Source organism: Thalassophryne amazonica, chromosome 21, assembly GCF_902500255.1.
Source record: "Thalassophryne amazonica chromosome 21, fThaAma1.1, whole genome shotgun sequence".
Lineage (NCBI taxonomy): Eukaryota > Metazoa > Chordata > Actinopteri > Batrachoidiformes > Batrachoididae > Thalassophryne > Thalassophryne amazonica.
This window is the reverse complement of record NC_047123.1, coordinates 13,589,838-13,609,461: the sequence shown is the minus strand read 5'-3', so window position 1 is coordinate 13,609,461 and position 19,624 is coordinate 13,589,838. Positions and strand designations below refer to the sequence as shown.

The 19,624-nt window shown below is 40.6% G+C and overlaps 1 protein-coding gene and 1 long non-coding RNA gene across 6 annotated transcripts in view; one reads left to right on the top strand and one right to left on the bottom strand.

Moving 5' to 3' along the window:
* lama2 (laminin, alpha 2) overlaps positions 1–19,624 on the top strand; it is a 780,279-nt gene that overhangs the window by 691,292 nt on the left and 69,363 nt on the right. For 4 of the 5 annotated variants that reach the window (XM_034162644.1, XM_034162643.1, XM_034162642.1 and 1 more), the window contains one exon: positions 14,508–14,597. In XM_034162644.1, the coding sequence (XP_034018535.1) occupies positions 14,508–14,597 (90 nt within the window). Of the gene's footprint in view, positions 1–14,503; positions 14,598–19,624 lie in introns of all 5 variants that reach the window. The other variant, XR_004558560.1, reaches the window with a different exon arrangement.
* On the bottom strand, positions 12,977–17,787 carry LOC117503417. The gene is made up of 3 exons (XR_004558562.1): positions 17,657–17,787; positions 13,429–13,435; positions 12,977–12,988 (listed from the first exon to the last, which is right to left on the bottom strand). It is a non-coding gene; the product is annotated as an uncharacterized LOC117503417 (long non-coding RNA).

Below are 19,624 nucleotides of genomic sequence, written 5' to 3'. Positions count from 1 at the left end.
GAATTAAGAGCGCCACAGTATTGTTTTAAACACACCCATTGTTCACCTGATAAATTTTCACCAAAAATGCCAAACAAATGAAGGATAATGAAAACTCAGGCGGTGTGCGGATGAATTTGTAATTAAAAGTGGCTTGCAGAACAATATACAAAACAAACAAAAAAAAAATTCTGCTCTTGTTCAGTAAACATAAAATGATCTTACTTTAGTCTTTCACATAGCATTCGCACCATGTTTAACATATCAGTCCACTTATTGAACTTTCAAAATAAGAACAAAAGCATAATGAAAACCATTAAGTAAATACTGTCAGTAAGGAGGCATGATCGCCATTTTAATTCCGGGCAAGTTAGTGATTTGTGTGCATAGAAGTTCAAGAAACAGGTGGAATATGCCGGAAAGCTGCACATGTTGGCAAAGCCACAAATGGAGGAACAAGGGAGACAATATTTCCTTTCATAAGTAAGTGGTTTTGGTTATTCTTGTCACTTTGTCCGTGATATTTGAATGATAAACAGCTGTATGTTTCCTGCCGTACCTGTGTCGCCCGATGACACGGACCATTAACTCTTCACTTATGTCTAGTTGATATTTTCCACTGCGAGACCAATGTCTAGTTAAAATACTTGTCGTTAGTGATTAAAATTGTTCGACAAGACTGGGAATTTTTTTTAATTTGCACCTTAAAATAATGAGATTATAATGACCCGCGCTGTGCCGTTCACAGTCACACCCACACATAGAGATGTGCACCCACACCACTGACTTCATGAATGAAACTCGGTCAATAAAGGATAATTGTGTAAAAATCTAATATATATATATATATATATATATATATATATATATATATTGTAATGTGTTGCAGCAGGACACCTCAGCTCAGCAGCTTGAACAGCGCAGATCCGTATAACTTTCAACACTAATATTTGGGAATGTGTGTGTGTGTCAGAGTAAGTTTAATACTTTCCTGACATAATTTAATGTAATTTAATTTTACTGGCTCGATATCCAGGTCAAAATGGCATTTTTTAGCACGTATTTTGCGAGCATTTTTCTGAGTGTGTTCAGTCGCAAATCTCCATTGAAAATGCATTAACATCCGGGAACTTCATCAATTTTTTGCTCGATTAGGAGACGTCATGCTGTCCACTTTTTCGTTTCAAAGAAAAAAAAAATTATATACAGATAATATCATAAAATGCATTAAAATTGTAATCCTGCGAACTAATCCCAATTTTTACTAAATATACCTGTAATCTGAATACGTCTTTTTTTCTGTAACTGTTGTTCTGTACAGTTACCTTTTTTTGTATCCTAATTACGTAACGCCGTTACATGTATTCCATTACTCTCCAAGCCTGGCCATATGTGTATTAACACAGAGGGAAACTTTACAATGAAATGCATTTGATGAGAAAATAGCATGCAAGTCACTCAGCACTTTGTCTTAAAGACAATATAAAATGACAAGAATTCTGTAATAAAATGAAACAAGAGCAATCAGAGATTTCTGACGGCCACCAATTCAGATCCAGATCACCTCCAAAATGCAGTGGAGTCTTCCATGGCCTAATATCTATCTGTGGTCAAATTTAGTCAAAATCATGCAGTACGTGGTGTGTCCATAAAGTAACGGTCCTTTTTATTTTTTTTAAAAACTATATGGATTTCATTCATATGTTTTTACGTCAGACATGCTTGAACCCTCGACGCATGCGTGAGTTTTTCCATGCCTGTCGGTGACGTCATTCGCCTGTGAGCACGCCTTGTGGAAGGAGTGGTCCCGCCCCTTCGTCGGATTTTCATTGTCTGGAAATGGCGGAATGATTTGGGGTTTTTTCCCATCAGAATTTTTTCAGAAGCTGTTAGAGACTGGCACCTGGAAACCATTCGAAAAATTTATCTGGCTTTTGGTGAAAATTTTATGGGCTTCACAGAGAATAAGGACTTTAACTACAGCTTTAAGGACCCCTTTAAGGACGGTCGGTGCGCCGCGCTCCTAGCTGCGACGTCGCGGCACAAACCACTGGATCATTTCTAAGCTGATGGCTCTGTGCATACGAGACCGTCGTGTGCTCTTTCTCTGGTTATCACAAGAGCTGGACATCAGCCATTTTCCGGCAGATTTCACTTTTAACAAGAGATTTTGTCATGGAAAGCCACGCGGAGGCTTCGTGCGTCACGACCGATTCGCTGATGAAGCGAGACAAAGGAACACCTCCGTTTCGGAATGTTAGAGGACAAGTTGGGACATGCCTGTCTCGGCTTTCAATGCTTACCAGTCGAGTGAGTATAAGAGAACTTGTGTAGAGCTGGACATGTTGTTGTTGTCCTCATTGGCAATGAAGTACTCAACAAACTGTCTCCTTGGGATGTTTGGTATGAGTGCCAAACTTTATTGACAGGTCATAGACTCTATCAAATACAATGTATATGTTCTTGAAAGGTTCCGCAGCTTGCATGGTAAATGTTGCAAATTAATCTGTCAAATCTCCAAATGTTTTGGCTTTTGGAGGCTTACCAAGTGCAACCACATGTGCCTGACCATCAACAATCAAGGTTGCATTGGTGCCTAATTGATTACAGTTTGGGACTCCAGCAAGGATGGTCGCATTCTTCCCCTCTCCTCTCTTCCTTTGTCTCTATCTCTGCTCCGACCTTCAAAGTCCCAGCTTCAGCAGACTGTGGATTCTTCAAATTAAGATTTTGATTAACCATGGAATTGATCAGCTGGTCTCTTAACGCTATTGACACCATTTTTTCAACAAGGAATCAGGGCTGGGGGACCCTGCGTGCTCTGATGGAATCTACCCAGCGGGCTATGCTCGCAACGCCTGAGAGAGAAGGGGTATGACATGCTTGGCTCCACTCTCTGTGGAAGCCGTTGAGGATTTATTCCTTTTCGCTTTTATGGTGGGAGGTTTGGCACAGATTTGTTTATGCGCTGCCCTGACCCACAGGAATGTTAGCAAGATGGCTGCTTCCAGAATTTTGTCCCATCATCTGTCCATATTGATTAATGAGTTGGACAATGCTGTGTAATCTCAGACTGCGTGAACTCTTGAACTCAAACGCAAAATGGATACAATCTCGGAGCAAATTGCTGCATTGCAAAGGAATGTGCTGCTGAGGACTGGAGAATATTCTTCATAAATTTGGACTCTAGATGGTCAGAGGTGCAGTAAATGGAAATCTGTATCTCTCTGTCTAACATCAACATGGCAGCCTTATTGGCTCCTGAAGACCAAATTCCCTGCTCTTCCCCCAGAAGGATCTACGGCCTTGGTGAAGGAATTCTGCTCCCCCTTCTCATCTATCCCCCCCCTCCCACCAGCCTGCTGTTGCCTAGCAACATCAGACTTTACGCACACATGGACAGAAATTGACAGAAATTTAACTCATCTGCACACAACGCATGTCTCCCTCCCTCCATCGCTATTACCCCCCCTTGTCTCTCCACTCCCCTCACCCTGGTTTCCTCCCTGCCACCTCAAAGGCAGCACGGTTTTTAATGCTGCAGCCTTCAACCCTCAAGCTGGGCGGCGCAGGCCCCTCCTACTGCGACCTTCATCCACTTTGCCTCAATTCGGATGACGGACTGCTTCAACTTTAGAGCACATAAACAATGTCAAAGGTATATGTGTTGTCTTGAATTTTGATGTGTGCCATTATTATGGTAAACAAGTAATAATTGTGGATTAATTGCTGTATCTTGTCTGAGGTAATTGGAGTGTAAACATAATTGCCCTTTTAGGGATCAATAAAGTTGTCTGAAGTCTGAATGTCACGGTTGGGGAACCGGGTTTGGTGGTTGACCCAAGTGCAGGAGTAGTAAGGCAAATAGAGAGGTTTAAACAAGAGTTTATTAAACAAGGACTGCACAGTGGAGAGATGGACCACAAGGACTGGACTGACAGGGCCACAAGACAGGGACCGGAATCAGGGAAGCGGGCCTGCAGAGCTGCTGGGACGGCTGGGTGCGACGGAAGAGCACAGCTGGGAACCCGTGGCACCCCGGTTCCAACCCAGAGGACGTGGAGGTTCTTGGGACGGACTGCAGCAGATGAAAGATTCTGACCCCGAACCCATGACAGGTTCGATGTTAAATCTGGGACGTGATGATCATCAGCTGTGAACCCTCATTCAAGGGGAATGCAGATCAGCTGTGAGATGCGGCTCTGTCAATTCCTTGCGCTGTCTTGACAGATGGGGCGGGGCCCATGTGCAGCTTGACAGCAGGTGCACCCAACCACTTCATCTAGCAACTCCACCTCAGCTTCACCTGAAAACACAAGGAGACAAAACCAGCATACCAGGGGCAAACCTGGGGGGGGGGGGGGGGGGGGGAGTGGAATGTGAACAGAAAAAAAAAGAACAACCCCCACCCTGGGAAGGTGAAGCGTAACAGGACTAGACAAATCCCACTTAGGGGAGGAAGAGTGGAGCCCGATGAGGAAAACAGACAAAACAGAGAGCTGACATGGGGCATCAGGCATGGGAACAAGGGAGCATGACTTGAGACTATACAATACATGGACAAAACCAGGAACCACACATGGAGGCCTTCTCAGGACAGGATGCAGACCAGGGTGGAAGACCAGGACCAGACGAGAACCAAAAACAAGGAATTTGACCAGGATGAAAAATGGGACTAGGAACTAGGCAATCGAAAAGAACTCAAATCTCAGGAAGCATAGGACTGGAGCTAATGTCACAGGAGGAGCCCGACATGGAGAACAAACCAGGGCTTGGTCTGGGAACTAGGAAACACACATGGGGCTGGTCTGGGAACCAGGAAAACAAACATGAGGCTGGTCTGGGAACCAGGGAAATACAAAACCAGGACTGGTCTGGGAATCAGGAAATATAAACACAGGGCTGATTTGGGCACTAGGAAACAAAACAAGAACTGGTCCGGGAACCAGGAGACAAAACTAGGGCTGTTCTGGGAACCAGGAGCCATGAAACTAGAACTGGTCTGTGGACCAAGAAACAAAGCTAGGTGACCAGGAAAAACTGACTAGGGCCAGAACAACCCCCCCTCCCCCCCCACACACACACACACTACCACAGAGGACATTCACGATCAAACCCTGGAGTAGCTGAGGGAGGAAAAATAATCAAACACAGGTTCCAGGACAGTTACCCCCGCTACCCAGAGGGCATTCCCAATCAAACCCTGGGGTGCACTCCCACAACCGTGTTAACGAGGCCAATGTCACCTGTGGGAAAGGAGCAAAAAGGAGAACGGAAAACTAGGGAACCAAAGCACAGAACTGAACAGGGAACAAATAAACCCTAGGAACTGGTCTGAGAGAAAGAACAAAGTTTAGGGTACAGAACAATAATCCTATGCTACCAAAGGACATTTACAACCAACTAAGGGAGCCAAGCCAAGACCACAAAACCACAAGGACCTAGGTCACCCCAGTGGAGCACATCCAACGCTCCCCAGAGGACATTTACAATCAACCCCAGGAAGCTACCAGAGGACATCACAATCTAACCCTGGGGATGTCCCCAAATGTCTCCCCGGGCACCAAAAAGGCGACCTCTGCTCCTAACTGGCAATTAGGATGGGTAAAATGCAGTAAGCACATTTCAGTGTGCAGGGAACATGTTCCTATGTGCATATAACAATAAACTTCTTTTGAATCCTCTTGAATCCTTGAAATGACCTAGGATAATGAGGACCCTGGACCTATGGAAAGGGAAAACTGTCCTGCATTGGGGATAGGAAATTCAGGGAACCACAACATGGGACTGGAATGAAACTCAGGGGAGAGGCATGGGAGCCGACACACCACCGAGAGACAGAACAGACCAGACTAGGAGCCAACTAAGGATCTATGGACCAAAAGACAAAGGAACTGGGACAGGCTCGGGACCAACAACAACAAAAAAAATTACTAGGAAACTAAACCAGAGACCCAAAACAGACTAGACTAGGAATAAACAAATAACTCTACGACTAGGACAGGCTGGACATGGAACAAACTAGACCAAGAACTAAAACCAATACTGCTCCTGCTGGGTCATGGTTTTGGCCAGAATCTTCTGTCACGGTTGGGGAACTGGGTTTGGTGGTTGATTCAAGTGCAGGAGCAGTAAGGCAAACAGAGAGGTTTAAACAAGGGTTTATTAAACAAGGTTCTTGGGACGGACTGCCGAACCCATGACACGTTCGGCGTTAAATCTGGGATTGTGATGATCATCAGCTGTGAACCCTCACTCAAGGGGAATGCAGATCAGCTGTGAGACGCTGCTCTGTCAATTCCTTGCGCTGTCTTGACAGATGGGTCGGGGCCCACGTGCAGCTTGACAGCACATGCACCCAGCCACTTCATCCAGCAACTCCACCTCAGCTTCACCTGAAAACACAAAGAGACAAAACCAGCAGACCAGGGGCAAACCACAACACTGAAGTCTCTTTCTAGTGTTTGAGGACAGGGTACATTGCTGAGCAGTGACTCCATCAAGATAGACTTTTGTCCAGATTGGAGATTGCTTGTCATGTCAGCAAGAGAAAGTGGTGCTGGTAGTAATTCATACTGCAACCAACTAATTCATAGTGCACACCACTAAAGGTCACCAGAGGTCATGTAGAATTCTGAAAATGAAAAATTTTAATTCAGCACCAAACAACTGACTGGTTGTCAACTTTGTCCCAAAAATGCTCCACAATAAATATCCACAATTTTCTATTTTGGATTTGTTTTGTGTGTGTGTGTGTGTGTGTGTGTGTGTGTGTGTGTGTGTGTGTGTGTGTGTGTAAGTGTGTGTAAGTGTGTGTAGGTGTGTGTGCAGAGTGCAATGGTACCAAACGTATGGAACCAAACGTGCACTCTAAATGGAACCAAATTGCACTGTAAATGCAATGCAACACAAATGGGATGAATAATCCATGTCACATGACATACAAAGCACCAATCAAATGACAAGTATCCACTCTGCTGTTATATAATATTAGGGCCCCTTCACACATAGTACGAATAAGTCAGGGCAACTCATGGTGGAACACCTCGTATGAGCGAACCACGAAAACATCGAGCCGACGGGCAGGCATGAACAATGCCGCTGGAATGGTTCGTGCACACGGGAACACAGTGCGAGCAGCTGCAACATGTGTAACCACATTGCGCAGCTGCTGTGAAAATAAAAAAAATAAAAAATACATGCCACCCATGGGATACGAACCTGCACTTTCCAAATGCTCTGATTGCAAGTCAGAAACATTACCACTGAGTTACCATTGCTGTCCTGTGAAAGGTGTGGGAAAAAATAAAAATAAAAAATAAAGTCACACACCACATAAAAATTTCCTGGTCACCTAACTTATATTGAATCCCTCTTATCAAGCGAACAATACAAATACTTCCTCTGTAGATGATCCATGGTCACAGACGTATAGTCATGAAATGACATGAATGAGAAGCAGGGCACTCTTATCATGTACACATCTACTAGCGGCATGTCCAGCTGGCCACGCACACGTCCTGCCCAACACGTGTGTCTTGTGGACGGTGTGCCGCAGGACAGCCACCATGTCATGTGGAACATAGCTCACGTGTGTAGCAATGGTCAAGGAGACCATTGCCATGTCGTTTCTTCCAGCGGTGCAGCCATCCTCGGGAATTTTTGAACACTGAAGAACCTCCCATCACCTCACTGAGATGTTCAGCCTTGGACTGGATGATGGGGACAAAGATGGGAATGCCCTCAGCCCTACGGTCTGTAAGCCAGTTGAAGAGGGCCTTGTCCAGGGCTGAGTTCTGGGCTTGGTGAATCCTCATCTTTTTTATCCCTTCATCACTGTTGACTTCTTGGATGAAACTCTTGAAATTGTCTTCTTCTTTTTGCCATCCACTGAAGGTTGACTTGGCCACCCCTTCCTCTTGACAAATCTTGGTTCTTAATTCACCATCACAGACCCTCTGGATGATTCAGAGTTCTTCAGTAATGGATCTGGATGTGACTTTCCTCTTTACCTCCTTCCCGCAACTGAACATGACGACCACTTACGCGCTTGCTTACTTTAACAAACAGCTTGCTTAAAAAAATGCTTGCTTGCTTTAAAATCTGTGCTGAACTTGCTTGAGACAACAACATGGATGCTCTGACAAAAAGAAACAGTGATCTGATGTGGTTCACTTACCCTTGCGCCTCAGACACATGCCCGAGGTGCTTGCGCTTTTGCTTGCTTTAACAAACAACAGCTTGGTTTAAAAAATGCTTGCTTTCTTTAAAGTCTTTGCGGAATAAATAAATAAATTTATTTCACTGAATAATTTTCAATGTTTCTGTCAGACAAATACATAATTTTGTTATACTTTAGTACTACTATGAAAACCATGAGAGAGGTGGTTGGCATTTAAATCTGTAATGTCAAATAAGATAGCAGTTGTGGTTGATGGAGTCAGGGTACTTTACTCATACACAGACTGGATTCTTAGGGTAATAATAATATGCTGATCATGGCTACTTTTAATATAGGGCGGTCACTAGCCCTAAATACCAAGGTGATGGACTCTTACCCTGGTCCCTTAAACAAGGGTTTAAATATCATGATGGCTACGTATAATCAATCAATCAATCAATCAATTTTTTTTATATAGCGCCAAATCACAACAAACAGTTGCCCCAAGGCGCTTTATATTGTAAGGCAAGGCCATACAATAATTATGTAAAACCCCAACGGTCAAAACGACCCCCTGTGAGCAAGCACTTGGCTACAGTGGGAAGGAAAAACTCCCTTTTAACAGGAAGAAACCTCCAGCAGAACCAGGCTCAGGGAGGGGCAGTCTTCTGCTGGGACTGGTTGGGGCTGAGGGAGAGAACCAGGAAAAAGACATGCTGTGGAGGGGAGCAGAGATCGATCACTAATGATTAAATGCAGAGTGGTGCATACAGAGCAAAAAGAGAAAGAAACAGTGCATCATGGGAACCCCCCAGCAGTCTACGTCTATAGCAGCATAACTAAGGGATGGTTCAGGGTCACCTGATCCAGCCCTAACTATAAGCTTTAGCAAAAAGGCAAGTTTTAAGCCTAATCTTAAAAGTAGAGAGGGTGTCTGTCTCCCTGATCTGAATTGGGAGCTGGTTCCACAGGAGAGGAGCCTGAAAGCTGAAGGCTCTGCCTCCCATTCTACTCTTACAAACCATAGGAACTACAAGTAAGCCTGCAGTCTGAGAGCGAAGCGCTCTATTGGGGTGATATGGTACTACGAGGTCCCTAAGATAAGATGGGACCTGATTGTTCAAAACCTTATAAGTAAGAAGAAGAATTTTAAATTCTATTCTAGAATTAACAGGAAGCCAATGAAGAGAGGCCAATATGGGTGAGATATGCTCTCTCCTTCTAGTCCCCGTCAGTACTCTAGCTGCAGCATTTTGAATTAACTGAAGGCTTTTTAGGGAACTTTTAGGACAACCTGATAATAATGAATTACAATAGTCCAGCCTAGAGGAAATAAATGCATGAATTAGTTTTTCAGCATCACTCTGAGACAAGACCTTTCTGATTTTAGAGATATTGCGTAAATGCAAAAAAGCAGTCCTACATATTGTTTAATATGCGCTTTGAATGACATATCCTGATCAAAAATGACTCCAAGATTTCTCACAGTATTACTAGAGGTCAGGGTAATGCCATCCAGAGTAAGGATCTGATTAGACACCATGTTTCTAAGATTTGTGGGGCCAAGTACAATAACTTCAGTTTTATCTGAGTTTAAAAGCAGGAAATTAGAGGTCATCCATGTCTTTATGTCTGTAAGACAATCCTGCAGTTTAGCTAATTGGTGTGTGTCCTCTGGCTTCATGGATAGATAAAGCTGGGTATCATCTGCGTAACAATGAAAATTTAAGCAATACCGTCTAATAATACTGCCTAAGGGAAGCATGTATAAAGTGAATAAAATTGGTCCTAGCACAGAACCTTGTGGAACTCCATAATTAACTTTAGTCTGTGAAGAAGATTCCCCATTTACATGAACAAATTGTAATCTATTAGACAAATATGATTCAAACCACCGCAGCGCAGTGCCTTTAATACCTATGGCATGCTCTAATCTCTGTAATAAAATTTTATGGTCAACAGTATCAAAAGCAGCACTGAGGTCTAACAGAACAAGCACAGAGATGAGTCCACTGTCCGAGGCCATAAGAAGATCATTTGTAACCTTCACTAATGCTGTTTCTGTACTATGATGAATTCTAAAACCTGACTGAAACTCTTCAAATAGACCATTCCTCTGCAGATGATCAGTTAGCTGTTTTACAACTACCCTTTCAAGAATTTTTGAGAGAAAAGGAAGGTTGGAGATTGGCCTATAATTAGCTAAGATAGCTGGGTCAAGTGATGGCTTTTTAAGTAATGGTTTAATTACTGCCACCTTAAAAGCCTGTGGTACATAGCCAACTAACAAAGATAGATTGATCATATTTAAGATCGAAGCATTAAATAATGGTAGGGCTTCCTTGAGCAGCCTGGTAGGAATGGGGTCTAATAAACATGTTGATGGTTTGGATGAAGTAACTAATGAAAATAACTCAGACAGAACAATCGGAGAGAAAGAGTCTAACCAAATACCGGCATCACTGAAAGCAGCCAAAGATAACGATAAAACGTATAAGAGGGGGCGGTCACTAGCCCGGCAAACCAAGGTGATGGACTCATATCCTAGTCCCTTAAAGAAGGGTATACCTCTCATTTCCAACTCGTCCTGTAGTTATGATGTTACATCCCAAAACCCTACCTTGGTAGGAAGGGATGTGATTGATGCTATACAGGACACTAGAGTCAGTAAATGTGGTAGTAGTAAATGTAAAACTTGCAAATAACTTCAGGAGTAACACCACAGGTAGACAATACAAGGTTAGCTCATGTGAAACAAAAATGACATGCAACACAAAAAATATAATTTACTTGATTAGCTGCAAAAAATGTGGTATCCAATACGTAGGGGAAACTAGCCAAACTCTTAGGAGTAGAATGAACAACCATAGACAGAGGCTTAATAAAATGTGTAATTTATTTTTATACCAACACCTGCTCATATGGTCATATGAGCAGGTGTTGGTATAAAAATAAATACCAATCAGCTTGGGACTCCAACGAGGGCGGTCACATCTCCTCCTCTCTCCTCTATCTCTGCTGCAACCTTCAAAGTCCCTACTTCACCAGGCTGTGAATTCTTCAAACTATATTTGATTAATCATGGAATTGATCAGCTGGTCTCTGAACGCTATTGACACCATTTTTTTTTACAAGAAGATCAGGGCCGGGGGACCCTGCGTGCCCGGACCTACCCTATGGGCTATGTTCTCGACGCCTGGGAGACTTGGCGGGTCGCATGCTTTCCGCCTTTCTCTGTGGAGGACGTCGAGGATTTATTCATATTTGGATTCATAGTAGGAGGGCTGGTACTTATTGGCTTATGTGCGGCCCTGACCTACCGGAAGATTGGCAAGACGGCTGCCACCAAAACCACGACCCCTCGCTTGTCCATCATGAATTAATGAATGGGGAAAGGTGATGCATTCTCAGACTGCGTTAACCCTTGAACTCAGATTTTTCAATTCATAATTGGGTTTTGGTTTGTTCATGTGAAGAAAAGTGTTTTCACTGCTCAAACACGACAGGCTTATCAGTCTGTCAAGGATAAAATGCCATTGTTTATCTTCCAGAAGAACTTCTATGGCCTTGGGAAGATTGGCTGCCTCCTTAGCTTTCTTACACCAGTACACAAGGACAGACAGACTCACACATGGACAAAAGACTGAAGCAGGCGCCATTTTTCCCTTTTACCTCACCTCCTGTCCCCCATCACACACCCCATCCCGGCCACTGCTCACGCCACCCCTTCCCCTCTGGGAGCTACGCAGTTTTAGCTGCGGCAGGTCCCCGTTCTTCCCAAGCTGGCGGCAGCGCGACTCCAGTTGCAGCAGCTACCACACACTCACATTGCCTCAATTTGGATAACGGACTGCTGCAAGTTTAGTGCACATAAAACAATGCCAAATGTATATGTATTGTCTTAATTCTGATGTGTGCCATTATTACGGTAAACAAGTAATAATTGTGGATAAGTTGCTGTTTGTCTGTGGAAATGTGAGTGTGAACGCAATCTCGTTGTTGCACTTGTAATGACAATGACAATAAATCTTATCCATCAGTCCATCCATAATGTAGATGACATAGAGGTTATGCCTATAGAGGAAGTATTTTTAGAAGAGGGTGAATGCTTTAGTTTAGTCTCTAAATGATTAAAAAGGGAGGAATACTGGTACAAAGAACTAGCCACAACTTATCCGTATGGGCTTAATGACAATGTCAAAAAACTAGGTAATGTTTCTAAAAAAGATATGGAAAATATTGTCATATGGACATATTTTAACAAAAAACAACGCAAGTTCAAAAAACGATCAGGTAAGTGCAATAGACAACATGCAACTACAAAGATAGATTTAGAACTTAGATTAAAAGAACTAGTTAACACTCACAATAGACCTGGGTTAGTACATGAACTTATCACATTAATTTTTTTCGGTTCTACAACTTGGCATCCTAATAGTTTTAGCAAATATTACACTTTCAGAACAAAAATGACCTAATTATATTCCACTTGTCATAAAAGATTTAGCAACTTTAGGTTAGGTTTGCAAAAAATGGAAAAAACTACAATAATCAAAGATAATAATAAATCTTTGTTGAAAATTCCTTTTCACAACAAAGGCATTGAAATGATCAAACTATCACAGATTCTACACAGCAAACCAATCAAAAAAACTATACCAAATTTCATCAGTGATCCCCCCCCTTTGAATTAGGTACTACAAACCTTAGCTGTGATTGCAACTCGTCTAATTTCAAATACGAGCCAAAAGGACCTATAATAACCAGTAATCTCAGAATAATTTAGAACAGGAAGCTTAGAAAATTACTTAGTAAAGGACCATCATTTAGAGAACAAAATAATACTAACTGGGACACAAACCTCATAATAGTTAAAAAAGCCATTAAGGATTACAAAAAACATTGGGCTAAAAAAGAAAAAGTAGATCCTAGAACACTGGATGAGTGGGAAGGTCGAGTATTAGAAATAGTTCAAATTAATATAGATAGACTTAGGAAAAAAGGAAAAATACATGTAAAAAAACGTACTGTCAGACAAGGTTTGCCAAGAATACCTAAATAACTTTCAGATGTTTTGTTTTAGTACCAGCAGATAAAGCCAGCAACAATATCCTCATAGTTTGGAAAAATATTACTTAGATGTAGTTTTAAAGGAACTCAACACTAGTGATGGTACTAACCCACAAACATATATGTCTTATAATAGTCACATAGAAGATATTGTTACAAAACACCAAGAATGTATGACTAAATATAACATTAAAATTACTAACATATGAAACAATTACCATCCTTCTACTGGCTTCCAAAAATGCATAAAAATCCAATAGGTAGTAGATTTATAGCGGCCTCTAATGCATGTACTACTAAACCATTATCCCAACTACTAACCTCTAGCCTTAAATTAGTTACAAAACATTTCAAACAATACTGCGAAGGCATAGCTCGTAACCACAGAGTTAAACCTCTGTGGCATATAAACTAAAAAAGTTAAACAAAACTAAAGTAGCTACACATTTTTGATAGTTTTGATTTTTCCACCCTGTATACTAACATCCGACATGACCAACTTATATATAGTATCAGTGAACTAGTCAAGGAAGCTTTTAGAATTAGTGATTCTAAATATATCGTTATTAGAAATGATAGCACAACATATTGGTCTAACACTACATCAACACGTTATCATAATATAACTGAGGAAAATATGATTGAGCAAATAGAATTCCTTGTAGACAATATCTATATAGAAGGTTGGCAACAGAATTTTCAAACAAACAATAGGGATACCTGTGGGAACAGATTGTGCTCCACTTTTAGCTAACCTTTTCCTTTTTTATTATGAATATAAATTTATGAAAGATAAACTTAATAATAATAGCAAGTCAGCAAAAACCTTTAATAATACCTTCCATTACATTGATGACCTACTCACTTTAAATAACCCTAATTTTTTTTTTTAACCCTAACGACAGTTGCAGGTATTTACGTTTTCCGGTTAATGTGCGACAGCTGCCTGAATTTAACCTTTTTAGTCACAGCTCTCTAATTTCCTTAAATTACTGTGATTATTCCAAAACAGAATGCTTGATACCGAAAAACAAACCCTGTGTGCATTGAGTTGTATTAAACATTTTTTAAAAATTTATTTCCCAAATATTTATTTGGTTTTGTTTCAGATTTCATTAATTTTCAGTAATCTCATTTTAAGGTGAAAATAACAGCCAGAGTCTAAATATTTCTTTATTAATCTTCATAATTGTGCCATCTTCTTGTCATGAAGTTGCTGTTTTGGTTTTTGGCCATCAATAATTAATTTGCCTTTTCCATTGCTGTTCCCTTGCTTCCCCTGACTGTTGAATTTTAGGTGACCACACCCTCTGCTACACCCAACATCACACCAAGAGGACCTGTTGAAGCCTCACCCACAACAAAGCAGGAGCCAAGCATTGATATGGTATGTACACACATAATTTGGTACAAATTTAGGAAGAGTCAAATATTGTTAAAGTTTTCTGGTTTGCATTCTCCTTTTAGCGATCAATCTAAACTATAGTAACTTATATGAAATAAAACTCTATTGTTGGCTGATGTGATGAAAAAACAGCTTCACAGATTTTCTCTTGTTATCATCACTTAAAATTAGGCACATGCACAGAGCCTTCTCAATGAGCATTTAATGAGTCCAATTACACTGCTATGGCCTTGAATTGGAAGCAAGCTGTTCATTCTTTTCACACAGAGAGCGTAAAGTAAAGTTTTAAATTTTTGTACTTTACATCTTGACCCCTACTGACTTGCATATTGCAATGGGGGGCTTTCAAAACTCACTGAAAAAAATGAAAGATAAAAAAAAAATGACACATTTGTTATTCTTATAGTGATGTTTTTTAAAGGCAAATAATGAGTAACAGAACAACTACTTGTAATTTCAGAACACTATTTTTTTAATTAAATATAATTAAATAAAAAAAACAAACCCCCAAAACAGAGAAAAGGAAACATAAAAACCAAACAAAAACACATAAGCCATTCAGTCACTGACACTTAAAATCCTTGGCGGGGGGGTGTTGCCAAAAATAGCTATGTGAAAGGAGCAACAAATCCAAAATCTGAGCGACTGTATCAAAAAAAGCCAATGTTGGACAATTTCAAACTCAACCAGAACATGTGGGTCAAGTCAAAGGGGGTTCTAAAACATTTAGAACATCCCTCATTTCGTTTGTCTGGATTAGGGTTGGGTATCAAGAACCAGTTCTTTTTGGGTATCGTTAAGAAATGATCCACCGACATCAACAGCCTTTTTACTTATCGATTCCCTTATCGGTCCTTCAGAGCGGCCGTTGTTTTTGGGTGTGTTTGTCTGGAAAATGATCATGTCTCTACGTTGATTACAGAACCCCTGCAGGGTCTGTAATCAGTCGTTTCTGCAGCGCGGCTCTTCTTTGAAGATTGAAGCAGTGAAGCATTGATCCGACCCACTGCTTCGTGGTTCTTTGTTTTATTTCGCTTTATCTTAATTTTTCCCCGCTAAAACCCCAAAAAGCATATGTCTGTGAGTAATATTTGCCTTTTTTATGTTAAAACAACCTGTTATGGTCTTCTGAAACAGTTGATAGTTGTATTTTATAGCTTAAAAACGTTACAATGCTAACACGTTAGCATGTCTAACACATTAGCATGTCTATGGCATTTTCAATGTTAAAGTTAGCATTAAGCTGTTCGCATCTCAGCACATTTGTGTGCATTGGTTTTCTGTATAATATTTATTGGCTCAGCGTTTGCCGAGTCAAATTAGAACGATAGAGTCCAGTCTAATAGATAGAGCCAGTTTAAAAAGTGAAACACTGTTTAAATCAAATGACACCTCTTTCCAAACGTTGTAATACAAACAAACTGCAATCGATCAAAATGCTTTTGTAAAGCCTACTTTTAGTACACAGAAAATTCACAAGAGGTATCGATAAGGGAATCGATAAGGAATCGGATCGATAAGCAGAATCAATAATGGCATCGATATCGATAAAATCCTATCAATACCCATCCCTAGCTTGGCATGTCTTTCTTTACTATGTAGTACTTTGTATTAGGCTAAGTCTGGCAAAGCTGGAGGAGAAATTGACAGCACGCAAGGTTTTTTTCCCAGAAGTCATCTGACAGGGTAATCTACAGTTTATTCTCCCAGTTGGCCCTTATTTTATTAATGAGTGGTTCAGATGAGGAAGCAAAATCATTAAATCATTAAAATCATTAAATCTCCACCACACAGGAGTGAGATTTGAGGAAATAAGAAGAGGAAATAAAGAAGAGTGAGTCATTGCAAAATCACATATCTCAAAATATCTAAGGAAATCTGAGTTATTCAGATTGAAGTGAGTGCACAGTTGTCCAAAACTAGCAAGTCCAAATCCATATCCTTCAATTACCGAAGGCCCTGTTTTCTCAAAGTACTTAAATTAAGGGTCAGTTTTAGCCAACAAGAATAAATGGTTGGCATCAGGGTCAGTAGTCATCTGGGCTGATAAGGCAGTTGAGGTGGCACCTAATTTGTGCTCAGATTTTCAAAGTGATGATTGCAATGGGAGTGGATTTGAAATGTGATGGGGAGAGAGGAAGGCTGCTACAGGCCAGGGCCTGGAGCAGAGAGGAGGAGCATGACATGGCCTCAATCCGGCTCTGAGATAAGATGAACCAGAAAATAATCTAATGATTTGGTAGGCTAAACCAACCACAGGCTCTGTTACTTTGTAAAAATGATCATCTGACTCTTGCATGCTTACCAGCCTAGATAAATGAATATATCAATCAATCTAAGGAGGTGAAAAATTACCTGGGTAAGAAGATAGGTGAACACTGAAAAATGTATGGCTTCAGTCTTAACACTGCACACTGCCAGATATTGAAAGTGGTAAATTATTCCACATCTAGAAATCAGATTAAACCGTTGTTGTTAAAATGGTAAGATTAAGTTCCCACAATGTATGAATGGATTTAGTAATTGTCATATCTAATTATCTGAACCCTTCATTGGAAAGCCTGAAAGGAATTAATGATTGTGGCAATCATTCAGTCCATTCATTAGTAGCAAAAAGGTTTAATTTGTACTTCAAAAGCATGCTAAAAGATTCTTAGAGTGAGAGGATGTATGGGATGCTGGATAGAGGGTTACTAACATATAGAAGAAGATCATTGGCATATAATGAGAGCCTATGGCCACTACCCAATCTATGAATCCCCTTAATTCCATTCTCAGCCTTTAAAGCAATTTAAAGTGGTTCAAAATAAGAGCAGAGAGAACAGAAACCTTGGTGAGTCCCACAAAGAGAGGGAAGTGTTCAGAATGCTGGGTAATAGTACAAACTGATGCTTGAGGAGAGGAGTAGAGTAATTGAAGCCAAGAGACAAAGACTACAACAAAAATTAAGCTGTCACAAAGAGAAGAAAAGATGTAGTTCAAGGGCCAATTCCCAAACAAGGCTTAGAAATAGTTTTATAAACAAGAAGATTTAGTTTGACCATTAGGCAGCACAGTGAATTAGTAGTTAGCACTGTTGCCTCACAACAATAAGGTCATGGGTTTGATTCCCCCCTGTGGCCTTTCTCTGTGGAGTTTGCATGTTCTCCCCGTGTTTGTGTGGGTTCTCTCCAGGTGCTGCGGCTTCCTCCCGCATCCAAAGACATTCAGGTTAGGTAGATTGGAAACCTTAAATTGTCTGTAGGTGTACATGCGGGTGTCAGTGTGTTTGTTTGTCTATATGTGGCCCTGCCACAGACTGGTGTCCTGTCCAGGGTGAGCCCTGCCTTGCGCTCTATGACTACTGGGATAGGCTTCAATCCCCCTGCGAACCTTAATTGGACTAATTGGTTGAAGATAAGTGTGTAGTTTGACCTTTTGGGATGTTAGAACACCCAAGCCTGTACCCTGAAAGGGGAGTTTACGTGTCTATGCATGCACATAATTTGCATGGCACGTAATTTGTGCCATTTGTGCCATTTCATGGAAACTCAAAATACGGGCTACAGAATAAGTATTCCATATATCAAAACCTAGATGCTTTCACACTGAACAATGTGACCTCGTGCAGTGTTTTAGACTAATAAATGTTACACTGTTTTACCATTTTCATTTTCACAGAGAAGTTATTGCTAAAGTTTGCTTTATTTTTTTCAGTTTTTGATATACACTTGCTCAATGGTTTAAATATAAGGTTTTTTTTCTATTAGTTAGGCACTTGATTTAAGCTGCAAAATCTTTCTTATAATCTCTGTTTTCCAAATATGAGTATATTATTGAATATAAACAAACATGAGTATATTATTGAATTTGGCTTTGCATTATAGAGCCCAAATTGGGTTAAAAGTTTTTCACATACGTTATTTAGAAATTTCTGACAAATTAAGATCTGAACCACTAAATGGTACATAATTCTGCCCGCACAGCAAAATATAAAGTGTCAGTCACATGTTCATGCATATATTATACCAGAATGATATTTTACAATATACATTTAATATTCAGCTCAACATCTGCAATCAAAGACAACAATCTTAGCAAACATAGCAATGAGGATTCAGAAGTCATGTAACATAACACTACAGAAACTATGGTTTTATAATAACTAAAGAGTCTAAAGCAACATATGTACAGAATTATATGGTCTCACAGAACTAACAAGTAACTTCAGGGCCTCAATAAAAACAATTTAGTACATATTAATAAGAACATGCATCAGCTACCCCAGATAAATAGTAAATTTCTGACTTACAACAATAAGCAGCTCAGTGCAGACATACCCACCAGCAGCAAGTGCAGCCTATGGATAAAGCTACAGTAAAAGTAGAAGATGTTCACTGATTAATCATAGTCTTGTCATCATTTGCATAACTACGCTATTAACAACAGATTACAACAAAATCACTACAAGTGCAGATTATGTGTAATGCTGCAGAACAAGTTGAAGATCAGCCACCTGCTTTTTGGTTTCACTCAGTGATTTATTATAAGCAACGATAACAAAGGTACATTTTCAGTGACCTCTGGCATAACAGCCCGGTCTCACGTTTTTGTTTTTTTGTTGTTGTTTTTTTGTTTTCTTGCTCCTGTGATGAAATGAGTCAAATTTTCATGATGGGGTTTTTTTAACTCACTATTCCTAATCTTACTCCTTCCCCCCACCCTAACCATAACCACCCCGACCCCCCGCTTCACTTTTAATTTTGTGCAGCCAATACGGAATGAATTAGAATGAATTCATGCTGCTGTGATGAAAATGAGGGGCTATGAGACGAATCAATAGATTAATGTATATTTCATGCTGCTGTATCACGACTTGCCGTGAGACCAGGTTGGGCATAACAGACAATTTAACAGTAAAACAGTAAAACCATAAACAGTTTGTAATGACAAAAAAAAAAGACAAATCCAGTAGTCTGAATCCTCATCTGAATAACTGTAAAGTGTCACTGCTTCATACTGGATGTTTA